The sequence below is a fragment of the Oncorhynchus mykiss genome, chromosome 13 (genome assembly GCF_057628025.1).
Source record: "Oncorhynchus mykiss isolate SJ-2025 chromosome 13, ASM5762802v1, whole genome shotgun sequence".
NCBI lineage: Eukaryota > Metazoa > Chordata > Actinopteri > Salmoniformes > Salmonidae > Oncorhynchus > Oncorhynchus mykiss.
Window position 1 is genome coordinate 3,432,501 of NC_143034.1, and position 22,500 is coordinate 3,455,000.

The following is a 22,500-nucleotide window of genomic DNA, read 5'->3' on the forward strand; positions in this document are numbered from 1 at the left end:
TAGACACTGGTATCATCTCTGTCTGTTGTACGTTCTGACTAGACACTGGTATCATCTCTCTGTTGTACGTTCTGACTAGACACTGGTATCATCTCTGTCTGTTGTACGTTCTGACTAGACACTGGTATCATCTCTCTCTGTTGTACGTTCTGACTAGACACTGGTATCATCTCTCTCTGTTGTACATTCTGACTAGACACTGGTATCATCTCTGTTGTACGTTCTGACTAGACACTGGTATCATCTCTGTTGTACGTTCTGACTAGACACTGGTATCATCTCTCTGTTGTACGTTCTGACTAGACACTGGTATCATCTCTGTTGTACGTTCTGACTAGACACTGGTATCATCTCTCTGTTGTACGTTCTGACTAGACACTGGTATCATCTCTCTGTTGTACGTTCTGACTAGACACTGGTATCATCTCTCTGTTGTACGTTCTGACTAGACACTGGTATCATCTCTCTCTGTTGTACGTTCTGACTAGACACTGGTATCATCTCTCTGTTGTACGTTCTGACTAGACACTGGTATCATCTCTCTGTTGTACGTTCTGACTAGACACTGGTATCATCTCTCTGTTGTACGTTCTGACTAGACACTGGTATCATCTCTCTGTTGTACGATCTGACTAGACACTGGTATCATCTCTGTTGTACGTTCTGACTAGACACTGGTATCATCTCTGTTGTACGTTCTGACTAGACACTGGTATCATCTCTGTTGTACGTTCTGACTAGACACTGGTATCATCTCTCTAGTGTACGTTCTGACTAGACACTGGTATCATCTCTCTGTTGTACATTCTGACTAGACACTGGTATCATCTCTCTGTTGTACGTTCTGACTAGACACTGGTATCATCTCTCTAGTGTACGTTCTGACTAGACACTGGTATCATCTCTCTGTTGTACATTCTGACTAGACACTGGTATCATCTCTGTTGTACGTTCTGACTAGACACTGGTATCATCTCTGTTGTACGTTCTGACTAGACACTGGTATCATCTCTGTTGTACGTTCTGACTAGACACTGGTATCATCTCTCTAGTGTACGATCTGACTAGACACTGGTATCATCTCTCTCTGTTGTACGTTCTGACTAGACACTGGAATCATCTCTGTCTGTTGTACGATCTGACTAGACACTGGTATCATCTCTCTAGTGTACGTTCTGACTAGACACTGGTATCATCTCTCTGTTGTACATTCTGACTAGACACTGGTATCATCTCTGTTGTACGTTCTGACTAGACACTGGTATCATCTCTGTTGTACGTTCTGACTAGACACTGGTATCATCTCTCTAGTGTACGATCTGACTAGACACTGGTATCATCTCTCTCTGTTGTACGTTCTGACTAGACACTGGTATCATCTCTCTAGTGTACGATCTGACTAGACACTGGTATCATCTCTGTCTGTTGTACGTTCTGACTAGACACTGGTATCATCTCTGTCTGTTGTACGATCTGACTAGACACTGGTATCATCTCTGTCTGTTGTACGTTCTGACTAGACACTGGTATCATCTCTCTCTAGTGTACGTTCTGACTAGACACTGGTATCATCTCTCTGTTGTACGTTCTGACTAGACACTGGTATCATCTCTCTGTTGTACGTTCTGACTAGACACTGATATCATCTCTGTCTGTTGTACGTTCTGACTAGACACTGGTATCATCTCTCTGTTGTACGTTCTGACTAGACACTGGTATCATCTCTGTTGTACGTTCTGACTAGACACTGGTATCATCTCTGTCTGTTGTACGTTCTGACTAGACACTGGTATCATCTCTGTTGTACGTTCTGACTAGACACTGGTATCATCTCTGTTGTACGTTCTGACTAGACACTGGTATCATCTCTGTTGTACGTTCTGACTAGACACTGGTATCATCTCTCTGTTGTACGTTCTGACTAGACACTGGTATCATCTCTCTGTTGTACGTTCTGACTAGACACTGGTATCATCTCTCTGTTGTACGTTCTGACTAGACACTGGTATCATCTCTCTGTTGTACGTTCTGACTAGACACTGGTATCATCTCTCTGTTGTACGTTCTGACTAGACACTGGTATCATCTCTCTGTTGTACGTTCTGACTAGACACTGGTATCATCTCTGTTGTACGTTCTGACTAGACACTGGTATCATCTCTCTAGTGTACGTTCTGACTAGACACTGGTATCATCTCTGTTGTACGTTCTGACTAGACACTGGTATCATCTCTGTTGTACGTTCTGACTAGACACTGGTATCATCTCTCTAGTGTACGTTCTGACTAGACACTGGTATCATCTCTGCAGCCTGCTGCTTCTTACCTCATAGTACCGTTTGACTGCTCATACAGTCTACACTTGACACACACACACACACACACACCGACTGATGATGCAATCTCTAGAAATCAGGGCCCCTAAATTAGTTAGGTAGCCAGCTATCTAAACTTGGCAACATGGTCTAATTACCGTCCGTGGGGGCGGCCATATTGATTTTGTTAGTCACTCTCACTCAGATATCATATCAGAAATAAACATTTCTCTCCACCCAGTGGAAAAATGTGTACCACTGCAGCAAACGTGCTTTAAACCGAGACATTTTCTCTCCACCCCACAAATGATCTCTGCTGTCAAGAGGAGTTATGGATGTGGGTACGCAGACCAGCGAGCGGCCCCCACCCCGTCACGATGAGCTGCTCCCACCCCATCACGATGAGCTGCTCCCACCCCCAACACGATGAGCGGCCCCCACCCCATCACGATGAGTGGCCCCCACCCCATCACGATGAGCGGCCCCCACCCCCAACACGATGAGCGGCCCCCACCCCCACCCCTATCAAAGACCCATCATGATGAACGGCTTCCCCCCCCACCACAATCAAAGACCCATCATGATGAGCGGCCCCCACCCCCACCAAAGACCCATAATGATGAGCGGCCCCCCACCCCCATCAAAGACACATCATGATGAGCGGCCCCCACCCCATCACGATGAGCGGCCCCCACCCCCACCCCTATCAAAGACCCATAATGATGAGCGGCCCCCCACCCCCACCCACATCAAAGACCCATCATGATGAGCGGCCCCCACCCCCACCCCCATCATAATGAGCGGCCCCCACCCCTATCAAAGACCCATTATGATGAGCGGCCCCCACCCCCATCATGATGAGCGGCCCCCACCCCCATCATGATGAGTGGCCCCCCACCCCCACCCACATCAAAGACCCATCATGATGAGTGGCCCCCCACCCCAATCAAAGACCCATCATGATGAGCGGCCCCCACCCCCACCCCCATCATGATGAGCGGCCCCCACCCCCATCATGATGAGTGGCCCCCCACCCCCACCCACATCAAAGACCCATCATGATGAGTGGCCCCCCACCCCCATCAAAGACCCATCATGATGAGCGGCCCCCACCCCCACCCACATCAAATACCCATCATGATGAGCGGCCCCCACCCACACCCAAATCAAAGTTGCCCATCCCTGCTATAAATAATGACTGGGATCAATCACAGCGTGACATCACAGCTGGACACACCCCCGCTGCCCCTCCCCCTGTAACCGACTCCTCCCCGTGACAACGGAACCACCTGTCACCAGATGGGACGGACCAGAAGACAACAGCAGACATCAGGTCTAACCGTTAACCATCAACAGATCACCATAGCAACGTGGGGAATATTTCTAGTCATTACATTTGGCTACTGTATTATAATGACATGGTATATAGTAACCTACTACAACATATAGGCTGCTATAATAACCTACTACAACATATAGGCTGCTATAGTAACATACTACAATATATAAGCTGCTATAGTAACCTACTACAACATATAGGCTGCTATAGTAACCTACTACAATATATAGACTGCTATAGTAACCTACTACAATATATAGACTAGGCTGCTATAGTAACCTACTACAATATATAGACTGCTATAGTAACCTACTACAACATATAGGCTGCTATAGTAACCTACTACAACATATAGGCTGCTATAGTAACCTACTACAATATATAGACTGCTATAGTAACCTACTACAACATATAGGCTGCTATAGTAACCTACTACAATATATAGGCTGCTATAGTAACCTACTACAATATATAGACTGCTATAGTAACCTACTACAATATATAGGCTGCTATAGTAACCTACTACAACATATAGGCTGCTATAATAACCTACTACAATATATAGGCTGCTATAGTAACATACTACAATATATAGGCTGCCATAGTAACCTACTACAATATATAGGCTGCCATAGTAACCTACTACAACATATAGGCTGCTATAGTAACCTACTACAATATATAGGCTGCTATAGTAACCTACTACAACATATAGGCTGCCATAGTAACCTACTACAATATATAGGCTGCCATAGTAACCTACTACAACATATAGGCTGCTATAGTAACCTACTACAATATATAGGCTGCTATAGTAACCTACTACAATATATAGGCTGCTATAGTAACCTACTACAATATATAGACTGCTATAGTAACCTACTACAACATATAGGCTGCTATAGTAACCTACTACAACATATAAACTGCTATAGTAACCTACTACAATATATAGGCACCTACTACAACATATAGACTGCTATAGTAACCTACTACAATATATAGGCTGCTATAGTAACCTACTACAACATATAGGCTGCTATAGTAACATACTACAATATATAGGCTGCTATAGTAACCTACTACAATATATAGGCACCTACTACAACATATAGACTGCTATAGTAACCTACTACAATATATAGGCTGCTATAGTAACATACTACAATATATAGACTGCTATAGTAACCTACTACAATATATAGGCTGCTATAGTAACCTACTACAACATATAGGCTGCTATAGTAACATACTACAATATATAGGCTGCTATAGTAACCTACTACAATATATAGGCTGCTATAATAACCTACTACAACATATAGGCTGCTATAGTAACCTACTACAACATATAGGCTGCTATAGTAACCTACTACAACATATAGGCTGCTATAGTAACCTACTACAATATATAGGCTGCCATAGTAACCTACTACAATATATAGACTGCTATAATAACCTACTACAACATATAGGCTGCTATAGTAACCTACTACAATATATAGACTGCTATAATAACCTACTACAACATATAGGCTGCTATAGTAACCTACTACAATATATAGACTAGGCTGCTATAGTAACCTACTACAATATATAGGCTGCTATAGTAACCTACTACAATATATAGGCTGCTATAATAACCTACTACAATATATAGGCTGCCATAGTAACCTACTACAATATATAGTCTGCTATAGTAACCTACTACAATATATAGGCTGCTATAGTAACCTACTACAATATATAGGCTGCTATAGTAACCTACTACAATATATAGGCTGCTATAGTAACCTACTACAATATATAGGCTGCTATAGTAACCTACTACAATATATAGGCACCTACTACAACATATAGGCTGCTATAGTAACATACTACAATATATAGGCTGCTATAGTAACTTACTACAACATATAGGCTGCTATAGTAACCTACTACAATATATAGACTGCTATAGTAACCTACTACAACATATAGGCTGCTATAGTAACCTACTACAATATATAGGCTGCTATAGTAACCTACTACAATATATAGACTGCTATAATAACCTACTACAACATATAGACTGCTATAGTAACCTACTACAACATATAGGCTGCTATAATAACCTACTACAATATATAGGCTGCTATAGTAACATACTACAATATATAGGCTGCCATAGTAACCTACTACAATATATAGGCTGCCATAGTAACCTACTACAACATATAGGCTGCTATAGTAACCTACTACAATATATAGGCTGCTATAGTAACCTACTACAACATATAGGCTGCCATAGTAACCTACTACAATATATAGGCTGCCATAGTAACCTACTACAACATATAGGCTGCTATAGTAACCTACTACAATATATAGGCTGCTATAGTAACCTACTACAATATATAGGCTGCTATAGTAACCTACTACAATATATAGACTGCTATAGTAACCTACTACAACATATAGGCTGCTATAGTAACCTACTACAACATATAAACTGCTATAGTAACCTACTACAATATATAGGCACCTACTACAACATATAGACTGCTATAGTAACCTACTACAATATATAGGCTGCTATAGTAACCTACTACAACATATAGGCTGCTATAGTAACATACTACAATATATAGGCTGCTATAGTAACCTACTACAATATATAGGCACCTACTACAACATATAGACTGCTATAGTAACCTACTACAATATATAGGCTGCTATAGTAACATACTACAATATATAGACTGCTATAGTAACCTACTACAATATATAGGCTGCTATAGTAACCTACTACAACATATAGGCTGCTATAGTAACATACTACAATATATAGGCTGCTATAGTAACCTACTACAATATATAGGCTGCTATAATAACCTACTACAACATATAGGCTGCTATAGTAACCTACTACAACATATAGGCTGCTATAGTAACCTACTACAACATATAGGCTGCTATAGTAACCTACTACAATATATAGGCTGCCATAGTAACCTACTACAATATATAGACTGCTATAATAACCTACTACAACATATAGGCTGCTATAGTAACCTACTACAATATATAGACTGCTATAATAACCTACTACAACATATAGGCTGCTATAGTAACCTACTACAATATATAGACTAGGCTGCTATAGTAACCTACTACAATATATAGGCTGCTATAGTAACCTACTACAATATATAGGCTGCTATAATAACCTACTACAATATATAGGCTGCCATAGTAACCTACTACAATATATAGGCTGCTATAGTAACCTACTACAATATATAGGCTGCTATAGTAACCTACTACAATATATAGGCTGCTATAGTAACCTACTACAATATATAGGCTGCTATAGTAACCTACTACAATATATAGGCTGCTATAGTAACCTACTACAATATATAGGCACCTACTACAACATATAGGCTGCTATAGTAACATACTACAATATATAGGCTGCTATAGTAACTTACTACAATATATAGGCTGCTATAGTAACCTACTACAATATATAGGCTGCCATAGTAACCTACTACAATATATAGACTGCTATAGTAACCTACTACAACATATAGGCTGCTATAGTAACCTACTACAATATATAGGCTGCCATAGTAACCTGCTACAATATATAGACTGCTATAGTAACCTACTACAATATATAGGCTGCTATAGTAACCTACTACAATATATAGGCACCTACTACAACATATAGGCTGCTATAGTAACATACTACAATATATAGGCTGCTATAGTAACTTACTACAATATATAGGCTGCTATAGTAACCTACTACAATATATAGGCTGCTATAGTAACCTACTACAACATATAGGCTGCTATAGTAACCTACTACAATATATAGGCTGCTATAGTAACCTACTACAACATATAGGCTGCCATAGTAACCTACTACAATATATAGGCTGCCATAGTAACCTACTACAACATATAGGCTGCTATAGTAACCTACTACAATATATAGGCTGCTATAGTAACCTACTACAATATATAGGCTGCTATAGTAACCTACTACAATATATAGACTGCTATAGTAACCTACTACAACATATAGGCTGCTATAGTAACCTACTACAACATATAAACTGCTATAGTAACCTACTACAATATATAGGCACCTACTACAACATATAGACTGCTATAGTAACCTACTACAATATATAGGCTGCTATAGTAACCTACTACAACATATAGGCTGCTATAGTAACATACTACAATATATAGGCTGCTATAGTAACCTACTACAATATATAGGCACCTACTACAACATATAGACTGCTATAGTAACCTACTACAATATATAGGCTGCTATAGTAACATACTACAATATATAGACTGCTATAGTAACCTACTACAATATATAGGCTGCTATAGTAACCTACTACAACATATAGGCTGCTATAGTAACATACTACAATATATAGGCTGCTATAGTAACCTACTACAATATATAGGCTGCTATAATAACCTACTACAACATATAGGCTGCTATAGTAACCTACTACAACATATAGGCTGCTATAGTAACCTACTACAACATATAGGCTGCTATAGTAACCTACTACAATATATAGGCTGCCATAGTAACCTACTACAATATATAGACTGCTATAATAACCTACTACAACATATAGGCTGCTATAGTAACCTACTACAATATATAGACTGCTATAATAACCTACTACAACATATAGGCTGCTATAGTAACCTACTACAATATATAGACTAGGCTGCTATAGTAACCTACTACAATATATAGGCTGCTATAGTAACCTACTACAATATATAGGCTGCTATAATAACCTACTACAATATATAGGCTGCCATAGTAACCTACTACAATATATAGTCTGCTATAGTAACCTACTACAATATATAGGCTGCTATAGTAACCTACTACAATATATAGGCTGCTATAGTAACCTACTACAATATATAGGCTGCTATAGTAACCTACTACAATATATAGGCTGCTATAGTAACCTACTACAATATATAGGCACCTACTACAACATATAGGCTGCTATAGTAACATACTACAATATATAGGCTGCTATAGTAACTTACTACAATATATAGGCTGCTATAGTAACCTACTACAATATATAGGCTGCCATAGTAACCTACTACAATATATAGACTGCTATAGTAACCTACTACAACATATAGGCTGCTATAGTAACCTACTACAATATATAGGCTGCCATAGTAACCTGCTACAATATATAGACTGCTATAGTAACCTACTACAATATATAGGCTGCTATAGTAACCTACTACAATATATAGGCACCTACTACAACATATAGGCTGCTATAGTAACATACTACAATATATAGGCTGCTATAGTAACTTACTACAATATATAGGCTGCTATAGTAACCTACTACAATATATAGGCTGCTATAGTAACCTACTACAACATATAGGCTGCTATAGTAACCTACTACAATATATAGGCTGCCATAGTAACCTGCTACAATATATAGACTGCTATAGTAACCTACTACTATAGTAGGCCAATAGGCCCATAGATAAGTCCTATATATAGACTACTATAGTAGGCCCATAGATAAGTCCTATATATAGACTACTATTGTAGGCCAACAGGCCCGTAGATAAGTCCTATATATAGACTACTATAGTAGGCCAACAGCCCATAGAGAAGTCCTATATATAGACTACTATAGTAGGCCAACAGGCCCATAGATAAGTCCTATATATAGACTACTATAGTAGGCCAACTGGCCCGTAGATAAGTCCTATATATAGACTACTATAGTAGGCCAACAGGCCCGTAGATAAGTCCTATATATAGACTACTATAGTAGGCCAACAGGCCCGTAGATAAGTCCTATATATAGACTACTATAGTAGGCCAACAGGCCCATAGATAAGTCCTATATATAGACTACTATAGTAGGCCCATAGATAAGTCCTATGTATAGACTACTATAGTAGGCCAACATGCCCGTAGATAAGTCCTCTATATAGACTACTATAGTAGGCCAACATGCCCGTAGATAAGTCCTATATATAGACTACTATAGTAGGCCAACAGCCCGTAGATAAGTCCTATATATAGACTACTATAGTAGGCCAACTGGCCCGTAGATAAGTCCTATATATAGACTACTATAGTAGGCCAACAGGCCCGTAGATAAGTCCTATATATAGACTACTATAGTAGGCCAAGAGGCCTGTAGATAAGTCCTATATATAGACTACTATAGTAGGCCAACAGGCCCGTAGATAAGTCCTATATATAGACTACTATAGTAGGCCAACAGGCCCGTAGATAAGTCCTATATATAGACTACTATAGTAGGCCCATAGATAAGTCCTATATATAGACTACTATAGTAGGCCCATAGATAAGTCCTATATATAGACTACTATTGTAGGCCAACAGGCCCGTAGATAAGTCCTACCTTGACACTGGAAACCTTGCTTCCCGAACCCCCTGTGAAGAGAAATGGAACATGAGGTTTTATTATGGACTCCGATGATGGAATGTCCTCACTACAACACACGGCTTTCTAACGTTGGAATTGTGGTTGTATTTATTAGGGATCCTCATTGGCTGCTCTTCCTGGGGTCCAAACACACCGAACGTCCACATTACTGACAAAACAACAGACAAAAACACAGTTAACTGTGTTCCCCCTCTAACCACCAATCTACCTGACCCCCCCCCCCCCCCCCTCTAACCACCAGTCTACCTGACCCCCCCCCCCTCTAACCACCAATCTACCTGACCCCCCCCCTCTCTAACCACCAATCTACCTGACCCCCCCCCCCCTCTAACCACCAATCTACCTGACCCCCCCCCCCCCTCTAACCACCAGTCTACCTGACCCCCCCCCCCCTCTAACCACCAATCTACCTGACCCCCCCCTCTAACCACCAATCTACCTGACCCCCCCCCCCCCTCTAACCACCAATCTACCTGACCCCCCCCTCTAACCACCAATCTACCTGACCCCCCCCCCCCTCTAACCACCAATCTACCTGACCCCCCTCTCTAACCACCAATCTACCTGACCCCCCCCCCCCCTCTAACCACCAATCTACCTGACCCCCCCCCCCCCTCTAACCACCAGTCTACCTGACCCCCCCCCCCTCTAACCACCAATCTACCTGACCCCCCCCTCTAACCACCAATCTACCTGACCCCCCCCCTCTCTAACCACCAATCTACCTGACCCCCCCCCTCTAACCACCAATCTACCTGACCCCCCCCTCTCTAACCACCAATCTACCTGACCCCCCCCTCTCTAACCACCAATCTACCTGCTGACCCCCCCCTCTCTAACCACCAATCTACCTGCTGACCCCCCCCTCTAACCACCAGTCTACCTGACCCCCCCCTCTCTAACCACCAGTCTACCTGCTGACCCCCCCCCCCCTAACCACCAGTCTACCTGACCCCCCCCTCTCTAACCACCAATCTACCTGCTGACCCCCCCCTCTCTAACCACCAATCTACCTGCTGACCCCCCCCTCTAACCACCAATCTACCTGACCCCCCCCTCTCTAACCACCAGTCTACCTGACCCCCCCCCTCTCTAACCACCAGTCTACCTGCTGACCCCCCCCCCCCTAACCACCAGTCTACCTGACCCCCCCCTCTCTAACCACCAATCTACCTGACCCCCCTCTCTAACCACCAGTCTACCTGCTGACCCCCCCCTCTCTAACCACCAGTCTACTTGCTGACCCCCCCCCCTAACCACCAGTCTACCTGCTGACCCCCCCCCTCTAACCACCAGTCTACCTGACCCCCCCCTCTCTAACCACCAGTCTACCTGCTGACCCCCCCCTCTCTAACCACCAATCTACCTGACCCCCCCCCTCTAACCACCAGTCTACCTGCTGACCCCCCCCCTCTAACCACCAGTCTACCTGACGACCCCCCCCCTCTAACCACCAGTCTACCTGACCCCCCCCTCTCTAACCACCAGTCTACCTGACCCCCCCCTCTCTAACCACCAATCTACCTGACCCCCCCCTCTCTAACCACCAGTCTACCTGCTGACCCCCCCCTCTAACCACCAGTCTACCTGCTGACCCCCCCCCTCTAACCACCAGTCTACCTGACCCCCCCTCTCTAACCACCAATCTACCTGACCCCCCCTCTCTAACCACCAATCTACCTGACCCCCCCTCTCTAACCACCAATCTACCTGACCCCCCCTCTCTAACCACCAGTCTACCTGACCCCCCCTCTCTAACCACCAATCTACCTGACCCCCCCCCTCTCTAACCACCAATCTACCTGACCCCCCCTCTCTAACCACCAGTCTACCTGACCCCCCCCTCTCTAACCACCAATCTACCTGACCCCCCCCTCTCTAACCACCAGTCTACCTGACCCCCCCCTCTCTAACCACCAATCTACCTGACCCCCCCCTCTCTAACCACCAGTCTACCTGCTGACCCCCCCCCCTCTAACCACCAGTCTACCTGCTGACCCCCCCTCTAACCACCAGTCTACCTGCTGACCCCCCCTCTAACCACCAGTCTACCTGACCCCCTCTAACCACCAGCCTACCTGACCCCCCCCTCTCTAACCACCAGTCTACCTGCTGCCCCCCCCCCCTCTAACCACCAGTCTACCTGCTGACCCCCCCTCTAACCACCAGTCTACCTGCTGACCCCCCCTCTAACCACCAGTCTACCTGACCCCCCCCTCTCTAACCACCAGTCTACCTGCTGACCCCCCCCCCCTCTAACCACCAGTCTACCTGCTGACCCCCCCTCCCTCTAACCACCAATCTACCTGACCCCCCTCTCTCTAACCACCAGTCTACCTGCTGACCCCCCCCCTAACCACCAGTCTACCTGCTGACCCCCCCTCTAACCACCAGTCTACCTGACCCCCCCCCCCTCTAACCACCAATCTACCTGACCCCCCCTTCTAACCACCAGTCTACCTGACCCCCCTCTCTAACCACCAATCTACCTGACCTCCCCCCTCTGATCACCAGTCTACCTGACCCCCCCCCTCTCTAACCACCAGTCTACCTGACCCCCCCCTCTCTAACCACCAGTTTACCTGACCCCCCCTTCTAACCACCAGTCTACCTGCCCCCCCCCCCCCCTCTAACCACCAGTCTACCTGACCCCCTCTAACCACCAGTTTACCTGACCCCCTCTAACCACCAGTCTACCTGACCCCCCCTCTAACCACCAGTCTACCTGCCCCCCCCCCCCTAACACCAGTCTACCTGACCCCCCCCCCACCCCTCTAACCACCAGTCTACCTGACCCCCCCTCTAACCACCAGTCTACCTGACCCCCGCCCCCCCCCTCTAACACCAGTTACCTGACCCCCCCCCTCTAACACCAGTCTACCTGACCCCCCCCCTCTAACACCAGTTACCTGACCCCCCCCCCCCTAACACCAGTCTACCTGACCCCCCCTCTAACACCAGTCAACCTGACCCCCCCTAACACCAGTCTACCTGAACCCCCCCCCCCTCTAACACCAGTCTACCTGAACCCCCCCCCCCCCCCTCTAACACCAGTTTACCTGACCCCCCCTCTAACACCAGTCTACCTGACCCCCCCATTCAGTTTGTACTTAATGAGCTGAAGATAAATCAGATCATAACATCCTTGAATGGACCGACACACACACACACACCAACCACCTGGAGTCAGTGTGTGATGCGGTAGAATGGTCGATAGACTGACTCTCTGTCTCTGGTGGGTCTGACCACACACAGGACACTAACAATGGCGGACTAATGGTTATACAACCATGTTCCATTCGGTTGTTGGAGGCTGTGTGTAAAGGCTGCGGGTTTATATCTCTTGTTAGCAATTAATGCGTCTCTCTCTGTCTCTCTCTGCCTGGCTAAAGTCATTCAGCAGCAGGTGAATCACCTGTACCCTGCGCGCCGCACACACACACGCACGCACATCCCCCACGCACGCACACTAACCAGATGAAGTCCGTGCAGTGGCTGCAGAACGTGGGCTGCTTGAAGAAGCGCGCGATGAACTTGTGGTCCTTGACCTCGTGTACGTTCTTCTGGCGCAGAGCTCCTTGGCGCGCGAAGCCCCTCGCGGCCCCGCTCTCCCGCCGCTCGGATCCCCCGGTGCTCGAGCTCTCTCCGTCGCTGCTGCCCTGCTCGCGGTCAGCCATTTTAACGCGGAAGTGTTTTGAAATTAGGAGGAAAGAGAGAGTTGTGTGTCTTTTTCAGAAGGTGCCTCCCTCCCTTATTCCTCTCTCAGTGTCGGTTTCCCCCCGGTGTTCGCTCGGTGTGAATGTCCTGACTCCTGCCAAGCCTCACACTGCTGGGTCCCCGACTCCCCGTGGGCCCTGCTTCCCTGTTCGCTCGGATCTCCCACAGCCCCCGGAGACTGAGCAGCGCTGCTACAGCTGTGGCGACGTGCTGCTGGTGTGTGAGCGAAGCGCCTCGTGCAGTGTGTATGTTGTCTGCAGGAAGAGTGTTGCGCTGGAACCGTGAGATAGGGGGCAATGAAGGCCCCTCCCCCTTATCTACTCCGAATTCCACCGTACACGGTGTGAGTGTGTAGGAAGAGACAGAGGGACTGTTTTTGTCGCAAACATTTCGGTGAACAGTAGGGTGTAGCCTAGGTCATGAGAGAGACAGAGATACTGACAAGAGAGAAGGGGTGTGTTAGTGAATGATATTGAATGTTAGTGAATGATATTGTATGTTATTGTATGTTATTGAATGTTAGTGAATGTTAGTGAATGATATTGAATGTTAGTGAATGTTAGTGAATGATATTGAATGTTAGTGAATGTTAGTGAATGATAGTGAATGTTATTGAATGTTAGTGAATGTTATTGAATGTTAGTGAATGTTAGTGAATGTTATTGAATGTTAGTGAATGTTAGTGAATGATATTGAATGTTAGTGAATGTTAGTGAATGTTATTGAATGATAGTGAATGTTATTGAATGTTAGTGAATGTTAGTGAATGTTATTGAATGTTAGTGAATGTTATTGAATGTTAGTGAATGTTAGTGAATGTTATTGAATGTTAGTGAATGTTAGTGAATGATATTGAATGTTAGTGAATGTTAGTGAATGTTATTGAATGATAGTGAATGTTATTGAATGTTAGTGAATGTTAGTGAATGTTATTGAATGTTAGTGAATGTTAGTGAATGATAGTGAATGTTAGTGAATGTTAGTGAATGATAGTGAATGTTAGTGAATGATATTGAATGTTATTGTATGTTTGTGCTTGTAGGTCTAAAACATCCCCAGAGAGATAAACAACCTGGACACTTGTTGAAGATCACCTGACCAGCCAGTGAGAAAGAGAAGGACGTGGGTGGAACTCTAGGATGATGGAATAGAACAGTAGAATAGAAAGAACACCAGAATATAGAACAGTAGAATAGATAGAACACCAGAATATAGAACAGTAGAATAGATAGAACACCAGAATAGATAGAACACCAGAATGTAGAACAGTAGAATAGATAGAACACCAGAATATAGAACAGTAGAATAGATAGAACAGTAGAATAGATAGAACACCAGAATATAGAACAGTAGAATAGATAGATCACCAGAATATAGAACAATAGAATAGATAGAACACCAGAATATAGAACAGTAGAATAGATAGAACACCAGAATATAGAACAGTAGAATAGATAGAACACCAGAATATAGAACAGTAGAATATATATAACACCAGAATATAGAACTGTGGAATAGGAGGGTAAAGTCACAGAGCTCTAAGGGAGTGACGTGGATCCTGGTAGGTAAAGATCTAGGCTCAGCCCAGCCTCTCTCCAGATCTGAACCATCAAGGAGATAAACCACTAGGAAAACATGTCCTTGGATCAAATTATCAGGTGTAGTAGATCTTACAGTGAAATGCTGAATACAACAGGTGTAGTAGACCTTACAGTGAAATGCTGAATACAACAGGTGTAGTAGACCTTACAGTGAAATGCTGAATACAACAGGTGTAGTAGACCTTACAGTGAAATGCTGAATACAACAGGTGTAGTAGACCTCACAGTGAAATGCTGAATACTACAGGTGTAGTAGACCTCACAGTGAAATGCTGAATACAACAGGTGTAGTAGACCTTACAGTGAAATGCTGAATACAACAGGTGTAGTAGACCTTACAGTGAAATGCTGAATACAACAGGTGTAGTAGACCTCACAGTGAAATGCTGAATACAACAGGTGTAGTAGACCTCACAGTGAAATGCTGAATACAACAGGTGTAGTAGACCTCACAGTGAAATGCTGAATACAACAGGTGTAGTAGACCTTACAGTGAAATGCTGAATACAACAGGTGTAGTAGACCTTACAGTGAAATGCTGAATACAACAGGTGTAGTAGACCTTACAGTGAAATGCTGAATACAACAGGTGTAGTAGACCTCACAGTGAAATGCTGAATACAACAGGTGTAGTAGACCTCACAGTGAAATGCTGAATACAACAGGTGTAGTAGACCTTACAGTGAAATGCTGAATACAACAGGTGTAGTAGATCTTACAGTGAAATGCTGAATACAACAGGTGTAGTAGACCTCACAGTGAAATGCTGAATACAACAGGTGTAGTAGACCTCACAGTGAAATGCTGAATACAACAGGTGTAGTAGACCTCACAGTGAAATGCTGAATACAACAGGTGTAGTAGACCTCACAGTGAAATGCTGAATACAACAGGTGTAGTAGACCTCACAGTGAAATGCTGAATACAACAGGTGTAGTAGACCTTACAGTGAAATGCTGAATACAACAGGTGTAGTAGACCTCACAGTGAAATGCTGAATACAACAGGTGTAGTAGACCTTACAGTGAAATGCTGACTACAACAGGTGTAGTAGACCTTACAGTGAAATGCTGACTACAACAGGTGTAGTAGACCTCACAGTGAAATGCTGAATACAACAGGTGTAGACCTCACAGTGAAACGCTGAATACAACAGGTGTAGTAGACCTCACAGTGAAATGCTGAATACAACAGGTGTAGTAGACCTTACAGTGAAATGCTGAATACAACAGGTGTAGTAGACCTCACAGTGAAATGATGAATACAACAGGTGTAGTAGACCTTACAGTGAAATGCTGAATACAACAGGTGTAGTAGACCTTACAGTGAAATGCTGAATACAACAGGTGTAGTAGACCTTACAGTGAAATGCTGAATACAACAGGTGTAGTAGACCTTACAGTGAAATGCTGAATACAACAGGTGTAGTAGACCTTACAGTGAAATGCTGAATACAACAGGTGTAGTAGACCTTACAGTGAAATGCTGACTACAACAGGTGTAGTAGACCTCACAGTGAAATGCTGAATACAACAGGTGTAGTAGACCTCACAGTGAAATGCTGAATACAACAGGTGTAGTAGACCTTACAGTGAAATGCTGAATACAACAGGTGTAGTAGATCTTACAGTGAAATGCTGAATACAACAGGTGTAGTAGACCTCACAGTGAAATGCTGAATACAACAGGTGTAGTAGACCTCACAGTGAAATGCTGAATACAACAGGTGTAGTAGACCTCACAGTGAAATGCTGAATACAACAGGTGTAGTAGACCTCACAGTGAAATGCTGAATACAACAGGTGTAGTAGACCTTACAGTGAAATGCTGAATACAACAGGTGTAGTAGACCTCACAGTGAAATGCTGAATACAACAGGTGTAGTAGACCTTACAGTGAAATGCTGACTACAACAGGTGTAGTAGACCTTACAGTGAAATGCTGACTACAACAGGTGTAGTAGACCTCACAGTGAAATGCTGAATACAACAGGTGTAGTAGACCTCACAGTGAAATGCTGAATACAACAGGTGTAGTAGACCTCACAGTGAAATGCTGAATACAACAGGTGTAGTAGACCTTACAGTGAAATGCTGAATACAACAGGTGTAGTAGACCTCACAGTGAAATGATGAATACAACAGGTGTAGTAGACCTTACAGTGAAATGCTGAATACAACAGGTGTAGTAGACCTTACAGTGAAATGCTGAATACAACAGGTGTAGTAGACCTTACAGTGAAATGCTGAATACAACAGGTGTAGTAGACCTTACAGTGAAATGCTGAATACAACAGGTGTAGTAGACCTTACAGTGAAATGCTGAATACAACAGGTGTAGTAGACCTTACAGTGAAATGCTGACTACAACAGGTGTAGTAGACCTTACAGTGAAATGCTGAATACAACAGGTGTAGTAGACCTCACAGTGAAATGCTGAATACAACAGGTGTAGTAGACCTCACAGTGAAATGCTGAATACAACAGGTGTAGTAGACCTCACAGTGAAATGCTGAATACAACAGGTGTAGTAGACCTCACAGTGAAATGCTGAATACAACAGGTGTAGTAGACCTCACAGTGAAATGCTGAATACAACAGGTGTAGTAGACCTCACAGTGAAATGCTGAATACAACAGGTGTAGTAGACCTTACAGTGAAATGCTGAATACAACAGGTGTAGTAGACCTCACAGTGAAATGCTGAATACAACAGGTGTAGTAGACCTCACAGTGAAATGCTGACTTACAGGCTCCAACCAATAGTGCAAAAGGTGAACAATAGGCAGTGAAAAATAATGAGTGAGGCTATATACAGTAGAGAGGCTATATACAGTAGAGAGGCAATATACAGTAGAGAGGCTATATACAGTAGAGGGGCTATATACAGTAGAGGGGCTATATACAGTAGAGGGGCTATATACAGTAGAGGGGCTATATACAGTAGAGAGGCTATATACAGTAGAGAGGCTATATACAGTAGAGAGGCTATATACAGTAGAGGGGCTATATACAGTAGAGGGGCTATATACAGTAGAGAGGCTATATACAGTAGAGAGGCTATATACAGTAGAGGGGCTATATACAGTAGAGAGGCTATATACAGTAGAGAGGCTATATACAGTAGAGAGGCTATATACAGTAGAGGGGCTATATACAGTAGAGGGGCTATATACAGTAGAGAGGCTATATACAGTAGAGAGGCTATATACAGTAGAGGGGCTATATACAGTAGAGAGGTTATATACAGTAGAGAGGCTATATACAGTAGAGAGGCTATATACAGTAGAGAGGCTATATACAGTAGAGAGGCTATATACAGTAGAGAGGCTATATACAGTAGAGAGGCTATATACAGTAGAGAGGTTATATACAGTAGAGAGGCTATATACAGTAGAGAGGCTATATACAGTAGAGAGGCTATATACAGTAGATAGGCTATATACAGTAGAGAGGCTATATACAGTAGTGAGTCTACATACAGTAGCGAGTCTACATACAGTAGGTGTGTAATGTTTACTGTTAATGTCTGTTTATTTAACTTGCTTTGGGAATGTAAACATGTGTCCCACGCCAATAAAGGCCTTTAGAATTTAATGTCTGCAGCATCTGTTCAACTGAGTGTTTCTGGCGCCACCTGCTGGCTGTTTGGGAGAAGACACGCTGGGATCCGACATTGCCGCTTGTGTAACTGTCATTGGATGCGATTTTGAATGATTAAGCCTGAATGGGTACATCCACTGTCAATCAAATGAAACCGGAAGAAAGAAAGGTTCCATATGAAAACAATGTGTACGGATAGCGGTGTGTCCTTACCGAGCCGTTCCGGTGAGTATATTGTGGTTTGAGTCCGTGTTGATTGTATTCTAACTGTTGTCTGGTTTGAAACGTCTGTTGGTTATTTGCATGTGTTGTAGCAGGCTTGTGAACGCGACATGAACCTAACCTTCAGCCAATAGTGTTATCTTGTTGTGAACCGTTTCCTCAGCCATGCCAACTTCCCCGGTAAAGACGCGGATCCCGCTCACGAGCTTCGGTCATCTGATCACCGAGGTGAAGGTCGGTAAACCGAGTGATACCACACCTCTACCCAATACCACACCCTTAACCAATACCACCTCTACCCAATACCACACCCTTAACCAATACCACACCCTTAACCAATACCACACCTCTACCAATACCACACCCTTAACCAATACCACACCCTTAACCAATACCACACCTCTACCCAATACCACACCTCTACCAATACCACACCCTTAACCAATACCACACCCTTAACCAATACCACACCTCTACCAATACCACACCCTTAACCATTACCACACCTCTACCCAATACCACACCTCTACCAATACCACACCCTTAACCAATACCGCACCTCTACTAATACCACACCCTTAACCAATACCACACCCTTAACCAATACCACACCTCTACCCAATACCACACCTCTACCCAATACCACACCTCTACCCAATACCACACCCTTAACCAATACCACACCTCTACCCAATACCACACCTCTACCCAATACCACACCTCTACCCAATACCACACCCTTAACCAATACCACACCTCTACCCAATACCACACCTCTACCCAATACCACACCCTTAACCAATACCACACCTCTGCCCAATACCAACACCTCTACCCAATACCACACCCCTACCCAACACCACACCTCTACCCAATACCACACCTCTGCCCAATACCACACCCTTAACCAATACCACACCCTTAACCAATACCACACCTCTACCAATACCACACCTCTACCCAATACCACACCTCTACCCAATACCACACCTCTACCCAATACCACACCTCTACCCAATACCACACCTCTACCCAATACCACACCTCTACCCAATATCACACCTCTACCCAATACCACACCCTTAACCAATACCACACCCTTAACCAATACCACACCTCTACCCAATACCACACCTGTACCAATACCACACCTCTACCCAGTACCACACCTCTACCCAATACCACACCTCTACCCAATACCACACATCTACCCAATACCACACCTCTACCCAACACCACACCTCTACCCAATACCACACCTCTACCCAATACCACACCTCTACCCAATACCACACCTCTACCCAGTACCACACCTCTACCCAATACCACACCTCTACCCAATACCACACCTCTACCCAATACCACACCTCACCCAATATCAAACCTCTACCCAATACCACACCTCTACCCAATACCACACCTCTACCCAATACCACACCCTTAACCAATACCACACCTCTACCCAATACCACACCTCTACCCAATACCACACCTCTACCCAATACCACACCTCTACCCAATACCACACCTCTACCCAATACCACACCTCTACCCAATACCACACCTCTACCCAATACCACACCTCTACCCAATACCACACCTCTACCCAATACCACACCTCTACCCAATACCACACCTCTACCCAATACCACACCTCTACCCAATACCACACCTCTACCCAATACCACACCCTTAACCAATACCACACCTCTACCCAATACCACACCCTTAACCAATACCACACCTCTACCCAATACCACACCTCTACCCAATACCACACCTCTACCCAATACCACACCTCTACCCAATACCACACCCTTAACCAATACCACACCTCTACCCAATACCACACCTCTACCCAATACCACACCTCTACCCAATACACCACCTCTACCCAATACCACACCTCTACCCAACACCACACCTCTACCCAATACAACACCTCTGCCCAATACCACACCCTTAACCAATACCACACCCTTAACCAATACCACACCTCTACCCAATACCACACCTCTACCAATACCACACCTCTACCCAAAACCACACCTCTACCCAATACCACACCTCTACCCAATACCACACCTCTACCCAATACCACACCTCTACCCAATACCACACCTCTACCCAATACCACACCCTTAACCAATACCACACCTCTACCCAATACCACACCCTTAACCAATACCACCTCTATCCAATACCACACCCTTAACCAATACCACACCCTTAACCAATACCACACCTCTACCCAGTACCACACCTCCACCCAATACCACACCTCTACCCAATACCACACCTCTACCCAATACCACACCCTTAACCAATACCACCTCTACCCAATACCACACCCTTAACCAATACCACACCCTTAACCAATACCACACCTCTACCAATACCACACCCTTAACCAATACCACACCCTTAACCAATACCACACCTCTACCCAATACCACACCTCTACCAATACCACACCCTTAACCAATACCACACCCTTAACCAATACCACACCTCTACCAATACCACACCCTTAACCATTACCACACCTCTACCCAATACCACACCTCTACCAATACCACACCCTTAACCAATACCGCACCTCTACTAATACCACACCCTTAACCAATACCACACCCTTAACCAATACCACACCTCTACCCAATACCACACCTCTACCCAATACCACACCTCTACCCAATACCACACCCTTAACCAATACCACACCTCTACCCAATACCACACCTCTACCCAATACCACACCTCTACCCAATACCACACCCTTAACCAATACCACACCTCTACCAATACCACACCTCTACCCAATACCACACCCTTAACCAATACCACACCTCTGCCCAATACCACACCTCTACCCAATACCACACCCCTACCCAACACCACACCTCTACCCAATACCACACCTCTGCCCAATACCACACCCTTAACCAATACCACACCCTTAACCAATACCACACCTCTACCAATACCACACCTCTACCCAATACCACACCTCTACCCAATACCACACCTCTACCCAATACCACACCTCTACCCAATACCACACCTCTACCCAATACCACACCTCTACCCAATATCACACCTCTACCCAATACCACACCCTTAACCAATACCACACCCTTAACCAATACCACACCTCTACCCAATACCACACCTGTACCAATACCACACCTCTACCCAGTACCACACCT

General features: G+C 44.3%; 1 protein-coding gene and 1 non-coding gene across 4 annotated transcripts in view; one reads left to right on the forward strand and one right to left on the reverse strand.

The window, feature by feature from the left end:
• The window catches only part of LOC110515515 (protein kinase C beta type), a 102,974-nt gene extending 86,868 nt beyond the window's left edge, over window positions 1-16,106 (reverse strand). For all 3 annotated transcript variants that reach the window (XM_090194714.1, XM_090194712.1, XM_090194713.1), the window contains exons 1-2: window positions 13,625-16,106; window positions 10,106-10,137 (exon numbers count right to left, since the gene is read on the reverse strand). In XM_090194714.1, the coding sequence (XP_090050840.1) occupies window positions 10,106-10,137; window positions 13,625-13,827 (235 nt within the window). In that variant the 5' untranslated portion in view covers window positions 13,828-16,106. The remainder of the gene's footprint in view (window positions 1-10,105; window positions 10,138-13,624) is intronic.
• A 2,971-nt stretch (window positions 16,107-19,077) lies between these two features.
• The window catches only part of LOC118940211 (uncharacterized), a 4,579-nt gene continuing 1,156 nt past the window's right edge, over window positions 19,078-22,500 (forward strand). The window contains exons 1-2 of the transcript XR_016485576.1: window positions 19,078-19,294; window positions 19,455-19,525. This is a non-coding gene — a transcript (uncharacterized LOC118940211). The remainder of the gene's footprint in view (window positions 19,295-19,454; window positions 19,526-22,500) is intronic.